We start from the raw sequence: 21464 nt of genomic DNA on the forward strand, positions 1-21464 counted from the left end.
GCACCAGATACACTTACAAAGCAACCTGGTCTCTGGACTAGTCACGATCGGGGTGAGGTCCGAATTACCGATGAAAGGCATGGAAGTCTTGCTCGGTAATGACATCGCCGGGGGAATCGTGTTCCCAGTCGTGAGATTGACAGGTCAGCCTGCCAGCAGTGAGGCCCCGCCCATGGACTCACAGGTTCATCATGGGGCTGCGGTAGTGAATTTAGCTGCGGTGGTAAATTTATCTGAAACGTTTCTGCCAACCTTGTATGAGACGGGGTGTAGTGAGACAAGAGGTAGTGAGGGAGCTGGGACGGACGTAGCAGTAGCCAGGAAAGAATTTGTGCAGACGCAGGAGCGAGACGAGGGGCTGATGGTTTTGGCAGAGACAGCTCTCTCTGACACAGCTTTAACAAGGGAACTAGTAGGCTATTGTGTGGAGGAGGAAGTGCTAAGGAAAAAAGGGAAATCAAGTACAGAACCCGCAGATGAGGAATGGGGGGTGGTGCAAAAGAGTTATGGGGATGAGGTTTTTAACATGGCCCACGAGGTACCCCCCGGTGGACATTTTGCGGTGCTGGAGGAAACAGTTGGTGGAATCATGAAAGAGAGTTACCGGCTGCCCAGGGGGAAGAATGTTATTGATCATGACTGACGCGAACTGAGACGGTCACCGGCTTTTGATATGCTAACAAACCTAGTCGGTGTTAGCGTGGAAATCAATGAAGCTAGGGGCCCCCTGATAAGAGGAAAAAACCATTTTGAAAAGATTAGTATGGGATCGATCAGATGGGAGAAGGCTATTGTTTTGGCCAGGTCTACTGATAAGGTCTCTCCCTTAATCCCCGAACAAAGCGAATCTTTAGAAGAAGTAATTAAACGACTCGCACCCGTGTGTTTGATTGTCCCGAGGCAATGCAAAGAACTGGGACGTTGGGTGATGTCTGTTACAATAGGTCAGCCTAGTAAACAACACCCATATATAATGAGTAATTCAGTGACTAAAGGGCTGAGGAACACAGAGGTGTGTATTGGCAATTTAATACGGCTGTCTGAAGCCAGCTTCATAGTGAACCTTGAAAAAAATGAATTCGGCCACACGAGGGTCACTTACCTGGGAATTGTGGTGACACAGGGGCAGCTGGCAGCGATGCAAGCTGCAGTGCAGGCTATCGCTGACCTCCCAACCCCGACAGACAAGAGGGCCCTCAGAAGGCTCTTGGAGATGGTGGGGTACTGCAGGAAGTTTTGCAATAACTCTGCGGTCAATACCCGTCCCCCTCCTACTAAGCCCTTGCGAGAGAAAACTGAGTCGGAATGGGACGACCCTTGTTATTGTGGTCCGGGACAAAGCCAAATGAGAGGTTACATTGATCGCAATTCATCAGTGTTTTTGGCCACTATGAAGTTTGCTGAGTTGGAGCCTGGTCTAAGGGATTATTAATAACACATATAAAAGGAATAGAAAATGTGATGACTGTCTGTCAAGGTGTTGACAATTTCAAAGTCTCTGTATTAGCCAAGTAACTGATAAAGATGTATAATTGTGTGTGTATCAAATAATGTAGTCATGTTTGTAATTTTTACCTCCCGGTAAAAATCCTTAAAAGGGGGGAAGTGTGACGAGAATACACATAAAATTAAGATGTTTGCTGGCCTGGGTTAGCATCAGTGACATCAGCAAGTGGTCTGCCACCTGTCCCCAGGGGAAGGAGAGATAAGGAACAATGGAGCAGCGTCTGGAGATGTGTAATGAAGGGACGGGGGAGAGAGAGCTGTCTGGAGCTGCTCCCCCCTTTGAACCTTGAACTGTTTGAAGTGATGGACAGGCGATACCCCAGCAGGGGGATAAAAAGGGACCGGTTCGCTCAGGCAGACACACACGACACCTGAGGTAACGAGACCCTGGAAGCAGTGCGCCTCTCACAAGTAGGTGGGAAGTACCGGACAACGCACAGGGTGGAAAGGTACGATCAGCGGGAACCCGGTCTGTGTCCGCCCTTGCCTGGGTGCCGGGTTCACTGCAGAGGATCGACCGCATCTGGAGGAGGGGTCACAGTCGGTGACCTCAGGTGACATCACCAAGGACCTGCCCAAAAGTTGCTTGTGAGCCATATCGCCGGTCTGTGAGTGAAGCCGTGTCTGAATGATCAGTTGTTCCCGTTCTCTCTCTCTCTCTCCCCCCACATTGTCCATCGCCATGGCAACGATTACTGCGAACTGAACTACTAAATTGGACTGAACTTTGAGTCACTTTGAAATTTGGTCATTTACCCCTAGACAACGATAGAGCTTGATTGATGCTGTTATCTTAATTCTGTGCACATGTGTGTTTATCATTGCTGAACTGTTGTATTTATTATCCTTTCGATTACTGTGTTGCTTGTTTCTTTAATAAAACTTTCTTAGTTCTAGTACTCCAGACTCCAACTGAGTGATCCATTTCTGCTGGTTTGGCAACCCAGTTACGGGGTACGTAACACTGCTCTTTATAGTAAAATGTTTGTTATTTAGAAACTTTGCATTTCATGATTTTTGGCAGCATCTTTGTTTCACAGAATATTTTTTTCTGGGGCCTAAGACTTTCCACAGTACTCTAGAGGTACATAGAGATTATTTAAGAGACTTTTAGACAGGCACATGAATGTGAGGGAAATACAAGGATATGGACATTCTGTAGGGAGAAGGGATTTGTTTAGTTGGCTATTTGATTATTAATTTGATTGATTGGGACATTATGGGCTGAGGCTCTTTGGTCTATATTCTGTCAGAAAGATTGGTGGTGGTTATCAGAAAACGTGTTAAGACACTACATCTCTCAAACTTGCATTTTTTAAACTTTGAGGTAAATGTACATGCAGTGAATTGACACAAGACAGGAAATGTAATTGCATCCAGCATGAATTCAAATAGACTAGTATAGAAAGAATATTTTTAGAGAACACAAAATGGTAGCCCAATTCCCCTTTACTTCAGGGCATCAAGTGATGAAGAAATCTATTCAGTCATTTTAAAGTTAAAAGAGCAGTCTATTAAAACTGGTTTCAAAAAAAAAACCTGATCCATTTAGTACGTAATTCATCAATAACACTTGGATAACCCTTTGTTTATTCAATGGACTAGTTGTAAATACCACCAACCTGAAACATTTTTCAAATTATGTTACACGTGCTGGCCACCATAAACCAGAGTTGCAAGGCAGAAGCATTGATTCAAATGTGGCCCCTGCTGTGAACTAATTCTCTAAGTGTGAGTAATAACAGAAGCCACTCTGAATAATCCAGAGGTTTTTCTGTAGAGTATTCAAATCTATCTTGTAAATCAGCAACACAACGACCCTCATGCTTTAATGTAATTTAATTGTACCCAAGATAACTTACTCTTGAGCCTACAGTCATCTTTTCTTTAATCAAAGAACATCCAGTGCTCATGGACAAAGGTAGTCAGCCTATAAGCAGGGAAAAACTCTGGCCTTGCTTAACTCTGTCTAGGGTTAGGGTTCCTGTGTTGGAACACCTGGACAAATTCAGATATTCCCCTTCTTTGCTACACCACTTTAGGATGAACCTCTGATTACTTCTGGTCCAGGTGATTCATTCCTCATACTGTCAATATGAACATTTTTTTTTAAAACATCCTCCACTATTGCCCAAGATACTGAACTGTTTAAAGCGAACAGGTCTTTAGGAGATCACACAGTGCTACTGCTACTAGGCTCACTGTAGCTTCAGCCCAACCACCTTTCCACTGAAGGATACCGTGTCTCTACAAACATTCAGGAGTTGCAAGACGTTAGCATTAACAGTTTTCAAAACCTTAAAATCATTGCAAAAAGCACTCACTTGAGATCTACAATTGAAATGATGTGTGATCTTAGGCAAGTTGAAAAGACAATGCTCTGGTAACATTCCTGAAGTCTTCCAGTCATGCTTTGGACAATCATCTTTATACATTCTCATGGGGTCTCTCCACAGATGAGTGTCACAGTCCCATCTAATATATCGTCCACTTTCAGAGCCACAATTTCATGTTGTCCTGATGAACCACTCTGTGAATCAGGCAATGCCACATATACCTGTGATTCAACACCAGTCAGGTGAGTCTCCTCTACAGATATTACCTGCTGGGTAGTTGTCAACTGTTCAGATGTTTGGATAACCTACGTTAAAAAAAACAAAAAAAAAATCAGTATGACAAATTAAATTTTTATGAATTTACACACACTCAGTGACCACTTTTATTAGGTACACCTGCTCATTAATGCAAAAATCCAATCAGCCAATCATGAGGCAGTAACTCGATGTATAAGAGCATGTAGACATGGTCAAGAGACTCGGATAGGATAGGGAAAAAATGTGATCTAAGTGACTTTGATCATGGAATGATTGATGGTGCCAGACAGGGTGGTTTGAGTATCTCAGAAACTACTAATCTCCTGGGGTTTTCACACACAGTACTTTCTACAGTTTACAGAGAATGGTGTGAAAAACAAAAAAAAACATTCAGTGAGTAACATTTCCGTGGGAGAACACAGCTTGTTAATGAGAGAGGTCAGAGGCCAATAGCCAGACTGGTTCACGCTGACAGAAATGCAACAGTAACTCAAATAACCAGCATTGCAACAATGGTGTGCAGAAGAGCGTCTCTGAATAATCAATATTTAGAACTTGAAGTGGATGAGCTACAGAGGCAGAAGACCACACCAAGTTCCACTCCTATACCTAACAAAATGGCCACTAAGTGCATATTGGAAAATACTTCAGATCCTGGAAGTCAAAAGTAAGAGTGGAAAGCACTGGAAATACTCCGCAGTTCATGCTCAGAGGAGTTAAGGTTCACGGTCAAGTCCTTTCATCAGAACTGGAAAATGTCCAAAATGAACAGAAGAAGAAAGTCATGACAAAATCTAATTCAAAGAGGGAACATCAAACTTTGGCACAGATGCCTTCCTTGGCTACTTACTTGTTCTTAATTTCAATATTTTATAAGACAATTTCAACTTATGTACATAAAAATTTAAGAACGTTAGATGTACTGTCCAACTTGCCTTTCCTTACACTCTTTCTCTCTTCAAATACTTGTGTTAACTTCACAAAAAACACAATTTCTTGTATCTCTTTGCTATCTGCACCCTCACCAAGTTTACAAAAAACAAGCATGGCAGTGGTTGGATATATTTCAGACTGTGGTGGTGTTCCCCAGAGATCAGTTATGGCATCATCAATTTATTTAGCTTCTGAAAAAGTCTAGCCCAGGATATGACAACCAGCATCTAAAAAGTCTGTTATATAAAAGTTGGCAAAATGGCAAATGGTGATGAGGATAATTATGGATTTAAGGATGCCAGATGGAGCAGAATGTGCAAAGGCATGAAATGATACTCTTTTGCTGCACTGATAAATTGTAACTAACAACATTTTGTAAAGTTTGGGAGAACTTAACAATCATTAGTTAATCCTCGGTCAAATCAGAAGCCACCAAAAATTCCCCATATTGATTCATTGGATGGAGAGGTTGAACCATGTTCAAACCAGAGTTTATGCAAACTAAACCAATTCTGTCTTATGTTTTGAAGAATGAGAGGTGACCTCCTTAAACAAAGAAACATTCTTAATGAGATTGGTAGGGCTGATTCACAGTTGACACTTCCTTAGGGATCACCAGTCTCAAAATAAGGGTGCTGCAAATCAGAATTTGAAAGAAGACCTTCATCCAGAGGATGGCCAGTCTTCGCAATTCTCTTCTCAATGACAATTCTGCAAAAGATGTAAAGACTTAGAAAGAACTTAGCAAGGGTTTATCAGGAAATTATCAGTAGCAAGGAGAGATTGGGAAAGTTATGTCTTGACACAAACACAACCCAAGAATTTCCCTTGATGATAGGAATCTTTTGATGGAGCAAAACAAATTCTCCTGGCAAATGTGTGAATAAAAAAGGTCATGCAATTGAATTAATGGGTAAATGACCTAGCGAGAGGAATTACTAACTTCCCCCCACCCCATTCTAATGTCATGTAAGAATCCAGTACACACTACATAATAATAAATTTACCTGGGACATGGACAGGCATCACGGATGGTGAACTTATGGGTTTTATATAAAATGTGCAAGCACTCTTTCAAGGAGCAACATGGGCTTTGCAAAACAACCATTTCAAGGCAATAAATCTCATACATGGCTCCACACTCTGCAGCTGTGAATGAGATAGTGACTTACAGCATGTACTAGATATGAGAACTTATTTTCACTTCATGACTGAAAAGAAAGCATCTGCCAGCTTAAGCTGAGTAAAGCTGTTCATGCTGCCTCCATTATAGCCAACGATAATGGAAGTTATCCTGCCCTCCTGTTGCTGCTGAGATTATTGCCTGCTTATCCATGCCAACATAAACCCATTCCACTGGACTTCTAACAAGGAAAAATAAAGTGTTTTACTTTATGTTCTGGCACTTAATCCTTGAGCATGCTCTTGAATATGCTGAATGCTGTATGCAACGGCAGCCCAGCTCACCGACAGTGCTCCGTTGTAGGGAGCACTACAAAAACTTTGCATTGTTCCGCACACCAAGGTGTGAAACACAAAGGGAAAATAGAATCCGCAAAAAGAACTTATTTGGTGGAGTATGGCCAAATAGCCTCTGGTATGCGCTCGACTACAGCAATCCATGGGGAATTGGGTTGGGGGGGTGGGGGGCTACATGAGAACTGCTGAAGACAAAACATTACTGTATGTCACACACATGTTCTATGCATAGACCTTTGAATTACTGAACTGTATGTCATTTGCTTTCACTTTGAAACAACAATCTTTTACACTAATTCTGTATTTATGTCTAAACAATATTAATGTAAAGCACAGCAAACATCAAGCTACTGTACTCACCATCGCATGAAATGGCAAGTCTTCAAAGAGTACTTTGCTGCTACAATTGCACTGCCCTACTGAATGGATGGAATTAAACTAACAGAGTCTCAGGCTTATTTTACACAACATTTGAAATATAATTTGTTTATACAATATAGAACACGACAGCACAATATAGGCCCTTTGGCCCATGACGTTGCTCTGTCCTTTTAACCTACTCTAAGATCAATCTAACCCTTTCCTCCTACGTAGCTATTCATCTTTCTATCATCCATGTACCTATCTAAGAGTTTCTTAAATGTCCCGAATGTATCTGCCTCTACCATCACCCCGGTGGAGTATTGCACACAGCCAACACTCTGTGGTAAAAAAAAATACCCCTGACATCCCCCCATTATTTTATTCCAATCACCTTAAAATTAACCATATTAACCATTTCCACCCTGGGGAAAAATGTCTCTGGCTATACACCTGATCTAAGCTTATCAACTCATATACCTTTAACATAATACCTTTCATCCTCCTTTGCTCCAAAGAGAGAAGCCCTAGTTCACTCAACCTATCCTCATAAGATATGCTCTCCAGGCAGCATCCAGGTAAATCTCCTCAGCACCATCCTAAAGCTTCCAATCCATCCTATAATGAGGTAACCAGAACTGAATATAATATTCTAGGTGTTCTAACTAGGGTTTTATAGAGCTACAATATTACCTTACACCTCGAAATGGATTCCCCCAAATAATGAAAGCCAAAGCACTGTACGCCTCCTTAACAACCTTATCACACCGCACGCTGTCAGAGCAGTGCTGTCAGGATAATCAAGGACACAACCCACCCAGCCAACACACTTTTCATCCCTCTTCCCTCTGGGAGAAGGCTCAGGAGCTTGAAGACTCGTACGGCCAGATTTGGAAACAGCTTCTTTCCAACTGTGATAAGACTGCTGAATGGATCCTGACCCGGATCTGGGCCATACCCTCCAAATATCCGGACCTGCCTCTCGGTTTTTTTTTTGCACTACCTTACTTTCCCTTTTCTATTTATGATTTATAATTTAAATTTTTAATACTTACTATCAATTTGTAATCCAGGGAGCGCAAAGCACAGAATCAAATATCGCTCTGATGCTCTAGTATCAATTGTTTGGCGACAATAAAGTAAAGTCAACATGCGGCAATTTTGAGGGATCAATGAACGTGGAGCCCATTGCCAAGAATCCTGCCATTAACCCTGTATTCTTCCTTCAAGTGTATCACCTCACACTTTTCCAGACTGAACTCCATCTGCCACTTCTCAGCCGAGCTCTGCACCCGTCAATGTCCTGTTATAACCTACAACAATCTTCCATACTATCCACAACTCCACCAACCTTCATGTCTTCTGCAAACTTCATAACCCACCCTTCCACTTCCTCATCAAAGTTATTTTTAAAAAATCACAAAGAGTAGAGGTCCCAGAACAGATCGCTCAGGAACACCACTGGTCACTGATTTCTAGGTATAATATGCACCATCTACAATCACCCTCTGCCTTTTATGGGTAAGCCTATTCTGAATCCACAGCCAAGTTTCCCCGGTACCATGCCTCCTAACTTGTTGAATGAGCCTACTATGGAATACCTTATCAAACACCTTATTAAGATCCATGAACAGTCCTGTGCAAAAGTCTTAGGCACAAAGCCATGCTGAATATCCTTAATCAGACTATGCTTCCCCAAATGCTGGTAAACCCTTTCTCTAAGAATCTTCTCCAATAGTTTGCTCAGCAGTCAAGTAAGAGTCACTGGTCATTAATTCCCATGGTTATTCCTACACCCTTTCTTTAACAAAAGAATAACGTTTGCTAGCTTCCAATTATCCGGTACTACTCCTGTGGCCGGTAATGATGCAAAGTTCATCACTAAAGGAGCAGGAATCTCTTCCCTTGCTTCCCATAGTAACCTGCTGTATATCCTGTCCGGCCCAGGGACTTGTCTATCCTAACGTTTTTCAAAGGTTCTAGCACATTCTCTTTCTTAACGTTGATATGTTCTTGCATATCAGCCTGTTTTACACTGTCCTCACAAACATTAAGGCCCCGCTCACCATTGAATACTGAAGAATTCATTAAGAGCCTCCCCTACCACCTCCAATTCCAAGCATGTTTCCTCTTCTATCCCTGATCAATCCTAATCTCAACTCTAGTCATCTTGATGTTCATCACATATGATTAGAATGCCCTGGGATTTTTCTTAATCTTAGTTGCCAAGGCCTTCTCTTGCCCCTTCTATCTTTCCTCAGATTACCATTGTTTTTGAAAAAAAGTAACATTTCTTAATGGCCTTTGAAACCTTTGCCATAAAAATTCCAGATAAGTACTAGATAAATGAGAGTTTATAGTAATAATTTACTATACACTAACAAGAAAGTGGGAAAGAGATGGGAAAAGCTGAAGGGTAGGAGAGAACACAGCCCAACCGGTGGGAAATAACCTGAAACTGGTAAATTCAATGTTACTCTCTCCCTCTCTTCACATTTTCCAAGCTCGCGCCCCCCCAATAACCCTCCCCATCTTCCTTATGCCCATCACTCGTTCCTCATCCAGTTCCACCTCATCTACCAGTCTCTACCTGTCTTCAAATTAAAGGCTATCCTTCCTCGATACTCTCAGTCTCGATGCAGGATCTCCACTCGAAATATCAGATATCCCTTGGTTTCCACAGCTGCTGCTCAACCCACTGAGTTTCTCCAGCAATTTTAAATTGCCAGGAAATTATGAAGTACGAAAGGAACTACTGACACTCAATAGGTAGCAAGCAAAAATAATAAAATAAGATTTCAATTTATATTATTATATGTTACCTTCTGAGTTCATTCCTTCAGGATGCAATTCAGAAGTTTAGTATTTCCCATTAGAAACATAGAAAATAGGTGCAAGAGTAGGCCATTTGGCCCTTCGAGCCTGCACCGCCATTCAGTATGATCATGGCTGATCATCCAACTCAGAACCCTGCACCTGTCTTTTCTCCACATCCCCTGATCCCTTTGGCCACAAGGGCCATATCTACTCCCTTTTAACTATAGCCACTGAACTGGCCTCAACTGTTTCCTGTGGCAGAGAATTCCACAGATTCACCACTCTCTGTGTGAAGAAGTTTTTCCTCATCTCGGTCCTAAAAGGCTTCCCCTTTATCCTCAAACTGTGACCCCTCGTCCTGGACTTTCCCAACATTGGGAACAATCTTCCTGCATCTAACCTGTCCAATCCTTTTAGTATTTTATACGTTTCAATCAGATCCCCCCTCAATCTTCTAAATTCCAACGAGTACAAGCCCAGTTCATCCAGTCTTTCATCATATGAAAGTCCTGCCATCCCAGGAATCAATGTGGTGAACCTTCTTTGTACTCCCTCTATGGCAAGGATGTCTTTCCTCAGATTAGGGGACCAAAACTGCACACAATACTCCAGGTGTGGTCTCACCAAGGCCTTGTACAACTGCAGTAGTACCTCCCTGCTCCTGTACTCGAATCCGCTCGCTATAAATGCCAGCATACCATTCGCCTTTTTCACCGCCTGCTGTACCTGCATGCCCACTTTCAATGACTGGTGTATAATGACACCCAGGTCTCGTTGCACCTCCCCTTTTCCTAATTGGCCACCATTCAGATAATAATCTGTTTTCCTGTTTTTGCCACCAAAGTGGATAACTTCACATTTATCCACATTAAATTGCATCTGCCATGAATTTGCCCACTCATCCAACCTATCCAAGTCACTCTGCATCCTCTTAGCATCCTCCTCACAGCTAACACTGCCACCCAGCTTCGTGTCATCCGCAAACTTGGAGATGCTGCATTTAATTCCCTCATCCAAGTCATTAATATATATTGTAAACAACTGGGGTCCCAGCACTGAGCCTTGCGGTACCCCATTAGTCACCGCCTGCCATTCTGAAAAGGTCCCGTTTATTCCCACTCTTTGCTTCCTGTCTGCTAACCAATTCTCCATCCACATCAATACCTTACCCCCAATACCGTGTGCTTTAAGTTTGCACACTAATCTCCTGTGTGGGACCTTGTCAAAAACCGTTTGAAAATCCAAATATACCACATCCACTGGTTCTCCCCTATCAACTCTACTAGTTACATCCTCAAAAAATTCTATGAGATTCGTCAGACATGATTTTCCTTTCATAAATCCATGCTGACTTTGTCCGATGATTTCACCACTTTCCAAATGTGCTGTTATCACATCTTTAATAACTGACTCTAGCATTTTCCCCACCACTGATGTTAGGCTAACCGGTCTATAATTTCCTGGTTTCTCTCTCCCTCCTTTTTTAAAAAGCAGGGTTACATTAGCCACCCTCCAATCCTCAGGAACTAGTCCAGAATCTAAAGAGTTTTGAAAAATTATCACTAATGGATCCACTATTTCTTGGGCTACGTCCTTAAGCACTCTGGGATGCAGACCATCTGGCCCTGGGGATTTATCTGCCTTTAATCCCTTCAATTTACCTGACTCCACTTCCCTACTAACATGTATTTCCCTCAGTTCCTCCATCTCGCTAGACCCTCGGTCCCCTACTATTTCCGGAAGATTATTTATGTCCTCCTTAGTGAAGACAGAACCAAGTAGTTATTCAATTGGTCTGCCATGTCCTTGTTCCCCATGATCAATTCACCTGTTTCTGACTGTAAGGGACCTACATTTGTCTTAACCAATCTTTTTCTTTTCACATATCTATAAAAGCTTTTGCAGTCAGTTTTTATGTTCCCTGCCAGTTTTCTCTCATAATCTTTTTTCCCTTTCCAATCTAAGCCTTTTGTCCTCCTCTGCTGGACTCTGAATTTCTCCCAGTGCTCAGGTGTGCCGGTTTTTCTGGCTAATTTGTATGTTTCTTCTTTGGAATTGCTACTATCCCTCATTTCCCTTGTCAGCCATGAGTGCACTACCTTCCCTGGTTTATTCTTTTGCCAAACTGGGATGAACAATTGTTGTAGTTCATCCATGTGATCTTTAAATGCTTGCCATTGCATATCCACCGTCAACCCTTTAAGTATCATTCGCCAGTCTATATTAGCTAATTCACGTCTCATACCTTCAAAGTTACCCTTCTTTAAGTCCAGAACCTTTGCTTCTGAATTAACTATGTCACTCTCCATCTTAATGAAGAATTCCACCATATTATGGTCACTCTTACCCAAGGGGCCTTGCACGTCAAGATTGCTAATTAACCCTTCCTCATTGCTCAATACCCAGTCTAGAATGGCCTGCTCTCTAGTTGGTTCCTCAACATGTTGGTTCAGAAAACCATCTCACATACATTCCAAGAAATCCTTTTCCTCAGCACCCTTACCAATTTGGTTCACCCAATCTATATGTAGATTGAAGTCACCCACTGTAACTGCTGTTCCTTTATTGCACGCATTTCTAATTTCCTATTTAATGTCATCCCCAACCTCACTACTGCTGTTAGGTGGCCTGTACACAACTCCCACCAGCGTTTTCTGCCCCTCAGTGTTATGCAGCTCTACCCATATCGATTCCACATCTTCCCGGCTTATGTCCTTCCTTTCTATTGCATTAATCTGCTCTCTAACCAGCAATGCCACCCCACCTCCTTTTCTTTCATGTCTATCCCTCCTGAATATTGAATATCCCTGAATGTTGAGCTCCCATCCTTGGTCACCCTGGAGCCATATCTCTATGATCCCAACTATATCATATTCATTAATAACAATCTGCACTTTTAATTCATCCACCTTGTTACGAATGCTCCTTGCATTGACACACAAAGCCTTCAGGCTTGCTTTTACAACACTCTTAGCCCTTATACAATTATGTTGAAAAGCCTGTCAATGATTTAGAAAATGGAATTGATGGCTTTGTGGCAAAGTTTGCAGAGATATAAAGATAGGTGGAGGGGTAAGTAGTGTTGAAGATGCAATGCGATTGCAGCAGGATTTAGACAAATTAGAAGAATGGGCAAAAAAGTGGCAGGTGGAAATCAGTGTTGGGAAATATATGATAATGCATTTCAGTAAAAGGAACAAAAGTGCAGGCTATTATCTAAATGGGGAGAAGGTTAAAACATCAGAGGTCCAGAGGGACTTAGGAGTCCTTGGGTAAGGTTCCCAGAAGGTTAATTTACAGGCTCAGTTTGTGGTAAAGAAGGTAAATGCAATGTTGGCATTTATTTCAAGAGGAATAGAATATAAAAGCAAGGAGATAATGTTGAGCCTTTAGAAGACACTAGTCAGGTCGCACTTGGAATACTGTCAACAGTTTTGGGCCCCATATCTCAGAAAGGTTGTGTTGAGAGAGTCCAGAGGAGGTTCACAAGCATGATTCCAGGAATGAAGGGGTTAACATATCAGAAGCACTTGGCAGTTCTGGGCCTGTACTCACTGGAGTTTAGAGGAATGCGCGAGATCTCATTGAAACCTACCGAATGTTGAAAGGACTAGATAGGGTGGATATGGAGAGGATGTTTCCTACAGTAAGGGTATCCAGAACTATTGGCACAGCCCCAAAAATTGAGGGGCGACCCTTTAGAACAGAGCTATGGAGGAGGCCAAGTCCATGCGTATATTTAAGGCAGAAGTTGATAGTTTCCTGATCGGTCGGGGCATCAAAGGATATGGCGAGAAGGCAGGTGTGAGGTGTGAGTGGGATCTGGGATCAGCCATGATAGAATGGCGGAGCAGACTCAACGAGCTGAATGGCCTAATTCTGCTCCTGTCTTATGGTGTTATTTCTGAATGTAATTACAGCTGTAATGTAGGGAAGTTAGCAGTCAATTTGATCACAGCAAGCTCACAAAAAAGCAAAATGATAAATCTCCTGATAACCATTTGTAGTGAAAATAGTTGACAGAAAGCCAAGGACAAGGTGCACACTCAACAGTCAAGAACAAAAACCAGTCAACAGCAAGAACTTAGTTTTCGTGAATATTTACCATTTGAGTTGCCTCCTGAACATTAGCAACCAGTATTTTGGCATGCTTGTTCCTTTGATATTCGTCCAAATCAAGCTGAGAACTGAGCAGTTGGGCACAATCCCCCAACAGAATAGTGCTGTTTTGCTGAGTTGAATGTTCTGTGCTCAAATGATGCTGCAGTGCTCCAGGAAATCTGAATGTTGACGGGCAGTACGAACATTTAAATGGGTGAATCCCTAATAAAAAAAATCCACAAGTCTGATGAGTTGAATAAAAACAATGGAAACAAATTAAATGCTCTATTTTACAGAAAAGCCCAATAGAAAAATTTAACACACAATATCACATTATTTTTATTTAAATAATTGCACTTTACATCATTCTAATGGCATTAAACTAGCATTGCACTATAGATATTCAAGGGTGAGAAATAAAACCAATTATTTCAGGTTCATCAGTTTTCTGGTCTGACCTGGGCATTACCAACATTTTCTATTTGTTTAACCATTTTGTAAATTTTAAGAAATAGAGTATTCTGTCATATTCCTTTTACCAAAGAATTTACGCCACAATATTTAGTATATTGAAATATTCAGCGTCAAAGACTTGCTCTAACATTTCTTACCCTCTTGGTTAACAACTTGGTGGCAGCACAAAGATGTAACAGAAACTACAAACCAATCAAATAAACATTAAAATTTTCAATGTTTGACAGTTATTCACACCAGTGATTTTTCTACTCCATGATTTTTTTAAATAAGACTGAAAGACTCAATTGCAAATTGAGGCTTACTGCACAGGAGGAGACAATTTGGTCCACTGTGTTCATGCAACTGGAAAGCAGAAATCTTAGCAGTTTCTTTAAAGGATCTTTTACTTGGAGCTCATCAGACTGACTCCTAGTACTTCAGGATTACTGCATGAAAGGTTAAATAGACTGACTTATACTTTCTCAAATCTAGCAGAGTGAGAAGTGATTCCCATGTGATCTTGTCTGCTAGACACAGGAATGAACCTTCCCTTGATAGAAGTGCCGAGAAGCACGGGGTCTCAAAAATAAGGTGTCAATCACTGACGGTTGAAATGAGAAAAGAATTTCTTCATTGAGGATGTAATGAATGTTTGAAGTTATCTACCTCAGTGGTGTGGAGGCTCAGTTGCTCAAGACATTCAAAACACCAATCAACATTTTTTTAAGCTTTTTGAGATAACCAAGTAAGATCCGATGGTGATGAGGTAAAGATTTTGAACAATGGAGCTGGCAAAGGGCCAAATAGCTTACTCCCACTTATTCAATTTTTCATTTCTGGTTCCACTTTATTTATCATGTAATCAATAGGTGTTATGTGGTAGCATTTTAGCTTTAAAAAATCAAAATTGAGAGAAAACAAGGAAAAATAAAGTGATTAGTATTCCCCAGAAATTGTACGTAGCAGCAACAACTCACGAACAACTGGATTTTATAGATTTGGAATATAAACCTTCATAGAATTGCAGAAACTTAGACATCAGAAATGGACCGCTTCAGACCACACCCATTCTGATTGTGAATGCCAATTCAATTTGCCTGCATTAGGCCTATAAGACACAACTACTGTACAATGTACCCACATGCATTTAAAACCTATTTATATGTGCCTCTATCACTTCCTCTCACAGTTGGTACCACATAAACAGCATCTTGTGTGAAAAGCTTACCCCTCAGATCTCCTATAAATTTCTCCCCTCTCACCTCAAGTCTGTGCCCCCTAGTTCTAGATTTCCTTGGCCTGGGAAAATGATGCTATCGATCTTATTTATGCCTCTCATAATTTTACAAATCTTAATAAGGCCACCTCAGTGAGAATAAACCCAGTCTATCCTATCTCTCCTTATATCTATAAACACCCATTCCAGACAACATCATGGTGAATCTCTTCTGAATTCCCTCTATTACTACTTGATTCTTCCTGTAGATTAATCCACAAACTTTAAGAACACAGAAGGATCAACTAGATTCAAATTTGGGGTGAATAGCAGAGGAGGAATGTTGGGGAACAGAATGATAACAGTGCTGATTTCCCAAGGGCAATGCCCAATTACGAAATACAAACATGGACTCCAAAATGCAAGAGCTCAGATCGGAGATCTGTTGACACAGCTTATAATACCCTTCTGGTTAACCTGGTCAATTATTATCTTCTGCCATTAGGTCAATTTTAGATTCAATTTGCTTTTTACCTCATGGGCAGTTATTTTTTGACCAGTCTGCCATGTATCTCTCCTTATTAACTTGCTAGAAAAATTAATCCAGTTAGCCAGGCATGACCTTCCCTTAAGAAACCAATGACGATTGGTCTTGATTAATTGGTGTATTTTTAAATGATGGCTTAATAGTCATAGTCATACTTTATTGATCCCGGGGGAAAATGGTTTTCATTACAGTTGCACCATAAATAATAAATAGTAATAAAACCATAAATAGTTAAATAGTAATATGTAAATTGTGCTAGGAAATAAGTCCAGGACCAGCCTATTGGCTCAGGGTGTCTGACCCTCCAAGGGAGGAGTTGTAAAGTTTGATGGCCACAGGCAGGAATGACGCTCTGTGTTGCATCTCGGTGGAATGAGTCTCTGGCTGAATGTACTCCTGTGCCCACCCAGTACATTATGTAGTGGATGGGAGACATTGTCCAAGATGGCATGCAACTTGGACAGCATCCTCTTTTCAGACACCACCGTCAGAGAGTCCAGTTCCATCCCCACAACATCACTGGCCTTACGGATGAGTTTGTTGATTCTGTTGGTGTCTGCTACCCTCAGCCTGCTGCCCCAGCACACAACAGCAAACGCGATAGCACTGGCCACCACAGACTCGCAAAACATCCTCAGCATCGTCCAGCATATGTTAAAGGACCTCAGTCTCCTCAGGAAATAAAGACGGCTCTGACCCTTCTTGTAGACAGCGTCAGTGTTCTTTGACCAGTCCAGTTTATTGTCAATTTGTATCCTCAGGTATTTGTAATCCTCCACCATGTCCACACTGACCCCCTGGATGGAAACAGGGGTCACCGGTACCTTAGCTCTCCTCAGGTCTACCACCAGCTCCTTAGTCTTTTTCACATTAAGCTGCAGATAATTCTGCTCACACCATGTGACAAAGTTTCCTACCGTAGCCCTGTACTCAGCCTCATCTCCCTTGCTGATGCATCCAACTATGGCAGAGTCATCCGAAAACTTCTGAAGATGACAAGACTCTGTGCAGTAGTTGAAGTCCGAGGTGTAAATGTGAAGAGAAAGGGAGACAAGACAGTCCCCTGTGGAGCCCCAGTGCTGCTGATCACTCTGTCGGACACACAGTGTTGCAAGCACACGTACTGTGGTCTGCCAGTCAGGTAATCAAGAATCCATGATACCAGGGAAGCATCCACCTGCATCGCTGTCAGCTTCTCCCCCAGCAGGGCGGATGGTGTTGAATGCACTGGAGAAGTCAAAAAACATGACCCTCACAGTGCTCGCTGGCTTGTCCAGGTGGGCGTAGACACGGTTCAGCAGGTAGATGATGGCATTCTCAACTCCTAGTCGGGGTTGGTAGGCGAACTGGAGGGGATCTAAGTGTGGCCTGACCATAGGCCGGAGCAGCTCCAGAACAAGTCTCTCCAGGGTCTTCATGACGTGGGAGGTCAATGACACCTGGCCCAGAAATAATTTGCCCATAATACAACCTGTGCATTCTAAGTGTTAGTCTAGTGATCTTTCATTTACTTTTTATCCTTTCTTCTCTTCTTAAACAAAAAAATCCTATAAGCAAAAAGGATTGAAAAATGATTGTCAGAACCTCTGCACTTTCCTTCCTTCTTTTAATAGCCTGGGATATACTTCATCCAGTCCAAGTGATTCCTCCCCTTTCAAAGTTGCTGAAGTCCTCACTTTGCATTTTTAATTTCCCTTCTAATTTATACCTACATTTTCCATTGTATAAAACTAACATAAGCTTCTGGATTTTTTGAGTAAGGACATCCGATATTCATCACCCCATCCCATGAGGTCAAAATTTTGCGGTCTCTCCTTTTGACTTTCTGGGAATGTGTTTATCCTAAATCCCTTTATTTCCTTCTTGAATTCCATCCATTGTCCTCAGACTAATTTGAGGGTCTTACAGATTTTTCTTCCGATTCAACATAAAGCAGAGTCCTTGCTAATGCCAACTTTCTGCAATGGCATTCATGGTAGTCATACAGCATTGGTGTTAGATCTTCATAGATCATGACCATATCCCAATGAAAAAGTTTGCTTTAAAGCCCCGCTTAGAGACACTTTTTAATATCTGCCCAGAAATTTCAGCCTCCTTTAGAAAAACCTCAAATGGAGTAGAGTTTCTATCACGCATTGGGTGCCTATAATTATTATCTGGCATAATTGTATCTGTATTTCAAAATTCAAAGGAATTGGGAATAATCAATATTGCACCTCCAAGTATGTCAATTTTAAGGCAGATGGGTTACCGCACCCCCCCCCACACACCCCTCATCTAGCACCTTTTGCACTGTACGTTTAGATGGTATCTTCAAAGACAATAATAGCCTAGTCCGTATTTGCTTATCTTGCTCAATTATGATAATCTTCCAGTCATGTAAATATATGTTGCAGACGTGGTAAGGGACAGTTCATCAAAACACCTACACAGAGAGGTAAATCAAAATGGCTGATATGCAGTTGCAGCACTTGGATGTAAAGACAAAGCAGCTGTTGCAGTATAATACTAAGTGAGACAGTGGAAGTGTCAACAATACAGTGATTCTGCTGTCCTGGTCTTCCTTGGTTACTGATGTCAAGAAGCACACGGCAAGCTGATGCACACTTCCTAGGTGATATTAAATGCAACCACTGTGGTGAAGGGATTGTCCAGGGTGGTGTCCAAATGCTTGAATGTTGCTGGAAGGAGATGAGTTATACGGCTCTCGTTACATGCACATGCAGTTCAAAATGTTTTGAGTGATTATGCAGAAAGTTTGAAGTTAATAACTCATCTCCTTCTACCTTAGGCCACGAACTTATCAATCACCCCTGCTGTGGACACTTTCTGGAGGTCCGAGATCCTTATGCTCCACGATCGCTGGACTAAGTGTGTAAATGTAGGAGAGATCTATGTTGAAAAATAAATGTGCTAGGTTTTCTAAAATTGACTCCTTCTACTTTCGGCCATGCACTTATCAATCACCCCTTTTCCCACCCCATTCCACCTCCCCAGTTGTCAGCAGGAACTTGAGGAGCAGTTGCACAGTGAAACTGCTTGTAATATAAGAATAATGAGAGTTGGAGATTTTACTCTTACTAATACAACCCAAGCATTAATGCGCCATGGGAGCACTTAGGACCTGGAAGGAGTGGAATTTCTGAAATGCATCGAGAAAAGTTTTCTGAATCAATATGCAGAGGCTGCAGTACTGGACCTCCACTTAGAGTACGAGGCAGGGCAAGTAACTGAGGTGGCAGTCAGGGAGCATTCTGGCTTTAGTCACCATAACTCTGTTAGTTTAAAGAAGTCAGGTCCACAAGTTAGGATCCTTAATTGGAGCAGGGCTAATTTTGGGGGTAATTAAGACAGGATCTAGCAGAGGTCAACTGGGTGAGTCTGTCTGAAGGGAAAGAAATAAGTGGCAGGTGCGAGATTTAAAGACAAGAGTATTTATGTGGTAGATCTTCTGGACAGCAGTGACACAATATGCTGATTAAAGGACACAAAAGATTATATTCCTTCTTGTTAGAGATGACTGCATATAACTTAGACTAAATGTTGCTTGTTACTTAAATAGCAAGTAGGCACTATTTGGAAATAATCACTGTGATATTTGTGTGGTGGGAATGATAGAATGATTTAAAAAACTGAGTAAGATTGCATGGATGTTCAATGATATATTAGAAAAAACATTATTTTGTCTGTTGGCAAGAGCTTATTTTCTGATAACTTGTATTAAAATTTAGCCAGAAATTTCAAAGTTATTTTACCATAAGAGGCATGATCAGAAGTACAGATAGTTTAAGTCAATCACGTATCGAACATTTTGCTGGATTAGGGTTAGGACCATCCAGATGGACTGACTCTTTCCAGGTGCAGATTTACATACCTGAATGCTTGGACTTTGTATGTACATGCAATAATGCTTGTGAAGCAAAGGTCTCTTTGCATTCTTCACACTCCAACATCTTAATATCTGAGAAATTAATGTGTAATATTACAATAACAGAAAAGAAGAATAGCATTAGAACTGATAATAGTCAACTTTGATGAATTCTGCATTAAACCCAATTTAATGATGCAAATATGGGCTAGCAAATGGAAATTATGACCCACTATGCACCACTTCTCAATGAGAAAGACAGTACAGTATGAAGAATGCAGGAAATAGTCAGGGAGTTATACTGCATCTGTGGAGAAAGAAACAGAGTTAACATTTCGTCTGAGACCTGAGATCTTATATCAGAACTAGGAAAAGTGAGAAATCAAACATATGTCAAGTGGCAGAGAATAACGCGGAGTGAAAACAAAGGGGAATTTCTGTAACGGGTGGAGACCACGAGAGACTGTTTAAACTAAGTGGTCATGGAGTCGCTAGCTGACTTATTAATCACAGCTGATACCATATGTCTGGAGGATGCAAATACAAAAGGATGAAAAAAAAGATAAAATCAATGAAATATAAAACACTACAGCTACTGCAAACTACAACAAAAGATATTAGTAATATCTCAGATTTGCTGGAACTGTTGGGGAGGGTTTAACCTAATTTGCTAGGAGATTGGGAACCGGAGTGCTAGGGCTGAAGATGGGGGAGTTGGTATACAAGTTGATGCAGTGATGCAAAATTGTGAGGAAAGACAAACAGAAAATAAGATAAAATTTTATTCAGTGGGATATAACATGGGGGCAAAATTGAAAAGGGCGATAAATAGAGGGCTGAAGGCGATAAATAGAGGGCTGAAGGTCTTATATTTGACTGAATGCAGTATGCAAAATAGTGCAGCAAGAGACTGGACAGTAACATGTGGGCATCAGTGAGGGTTGAGGCTGAAAGATCATAGTTGGGAGCTTAATATCCAAGGAGACACATTGTATGGAAAGGACGAGCAGGTAGGCAGGTGGCTCTATTGGTAAAAATGAAATCAAATCCTTGAAAAGAGGTGGCAGGATCAGAAGATGTAGAATCCTTGTGAGAAGAGTTAAGAAACTAAGGGCAAATAGACCCCAACAGGAGTTATATACAGGTAGACAGGATGTGGGATGCAAACTATAACAGAAGAAACTAAAACCTAAACCCTAAAACCCTCACTAATTTTTATAGATGCACCATAGAAAGCATTCTTCTAGGGTGCATCACAACCTGGTACGGAAGTTGTCCAGGCCAAGACCAAAAGGAGCTGCAGAAGATCGTGAATACGGCGCAGCACATCACACAAACCAATCTTTCGTCCTTGGATTCACTTTACACCGCACGCTGTCGGAGCAGTGCTGCCAGGATAATCAAGGACACGACCCACCCAGCCAACACACCTTTCGTCCCTCTTCCCTCTGGGAAAAGGCTCAGGAGCTTGAAGACTCGTACAGCCAGATTTGGGAACAGCTTCTTTCCAGCTGTGATAAGACTGCTGAACGGATCCTGACCCGGACCTGGGCCGTACCCTCCAAATATCCGGACCTGCCTCTCGGT

The 21464-nt window shown here is 41.6% G+C and overlaps 1 protein-coding gene across 3 annotated transcripts in view; it reads right to left on the minus strand.

The window, feature by feature from the left end:
• Positions 1-1719: 1719 nt before the first annotated feature.
• zbtb40 (zinc finger and BTB domain containing 40) overlaps positions 1720-21464 on the minus strand; it is a 113957-nt gene continuing 94212 nt past the window's right edge. For 2 of the 3 annotated variants that reach the window (XM_063033296.1, XM_063033297.1), the window contains exons 16-18: positions 19884-19970; positions 13795-14012; positions 1721-4147 (exon numbers count right to left, since the gene is read on the minus strand). In XM_063033296.1, coding sequence (XP_062889366.1) covers positions 3944-4147; positions 13795-14012; positions 19884-19970 — 509 coding nt within the window. In that variant the 3' untranslated portion in view covers positions 1721-3943. Of the gene's footprint in view, positions 4148-13794; positions 14013-19883; positions 19971-21464 lie in introns of all 3 variants that reach the window. The other variant, XM_063033298.1, reaches the window with a different exon arrangement.

This window comes from Mobula hypostoma, chromosome 25 (assembly GCF_963921235.1).
Source record: "Mobula hypostoma chromosome 25, sMobHyp1.1, whole genome shotgun sequence".
Lineage (NCBI taxonomy): Eukaryota > Metazoa > Chordata > Chondrichthyes > Myliobatiformes > Myliobatidae > Mobula > Mobula hypostoma.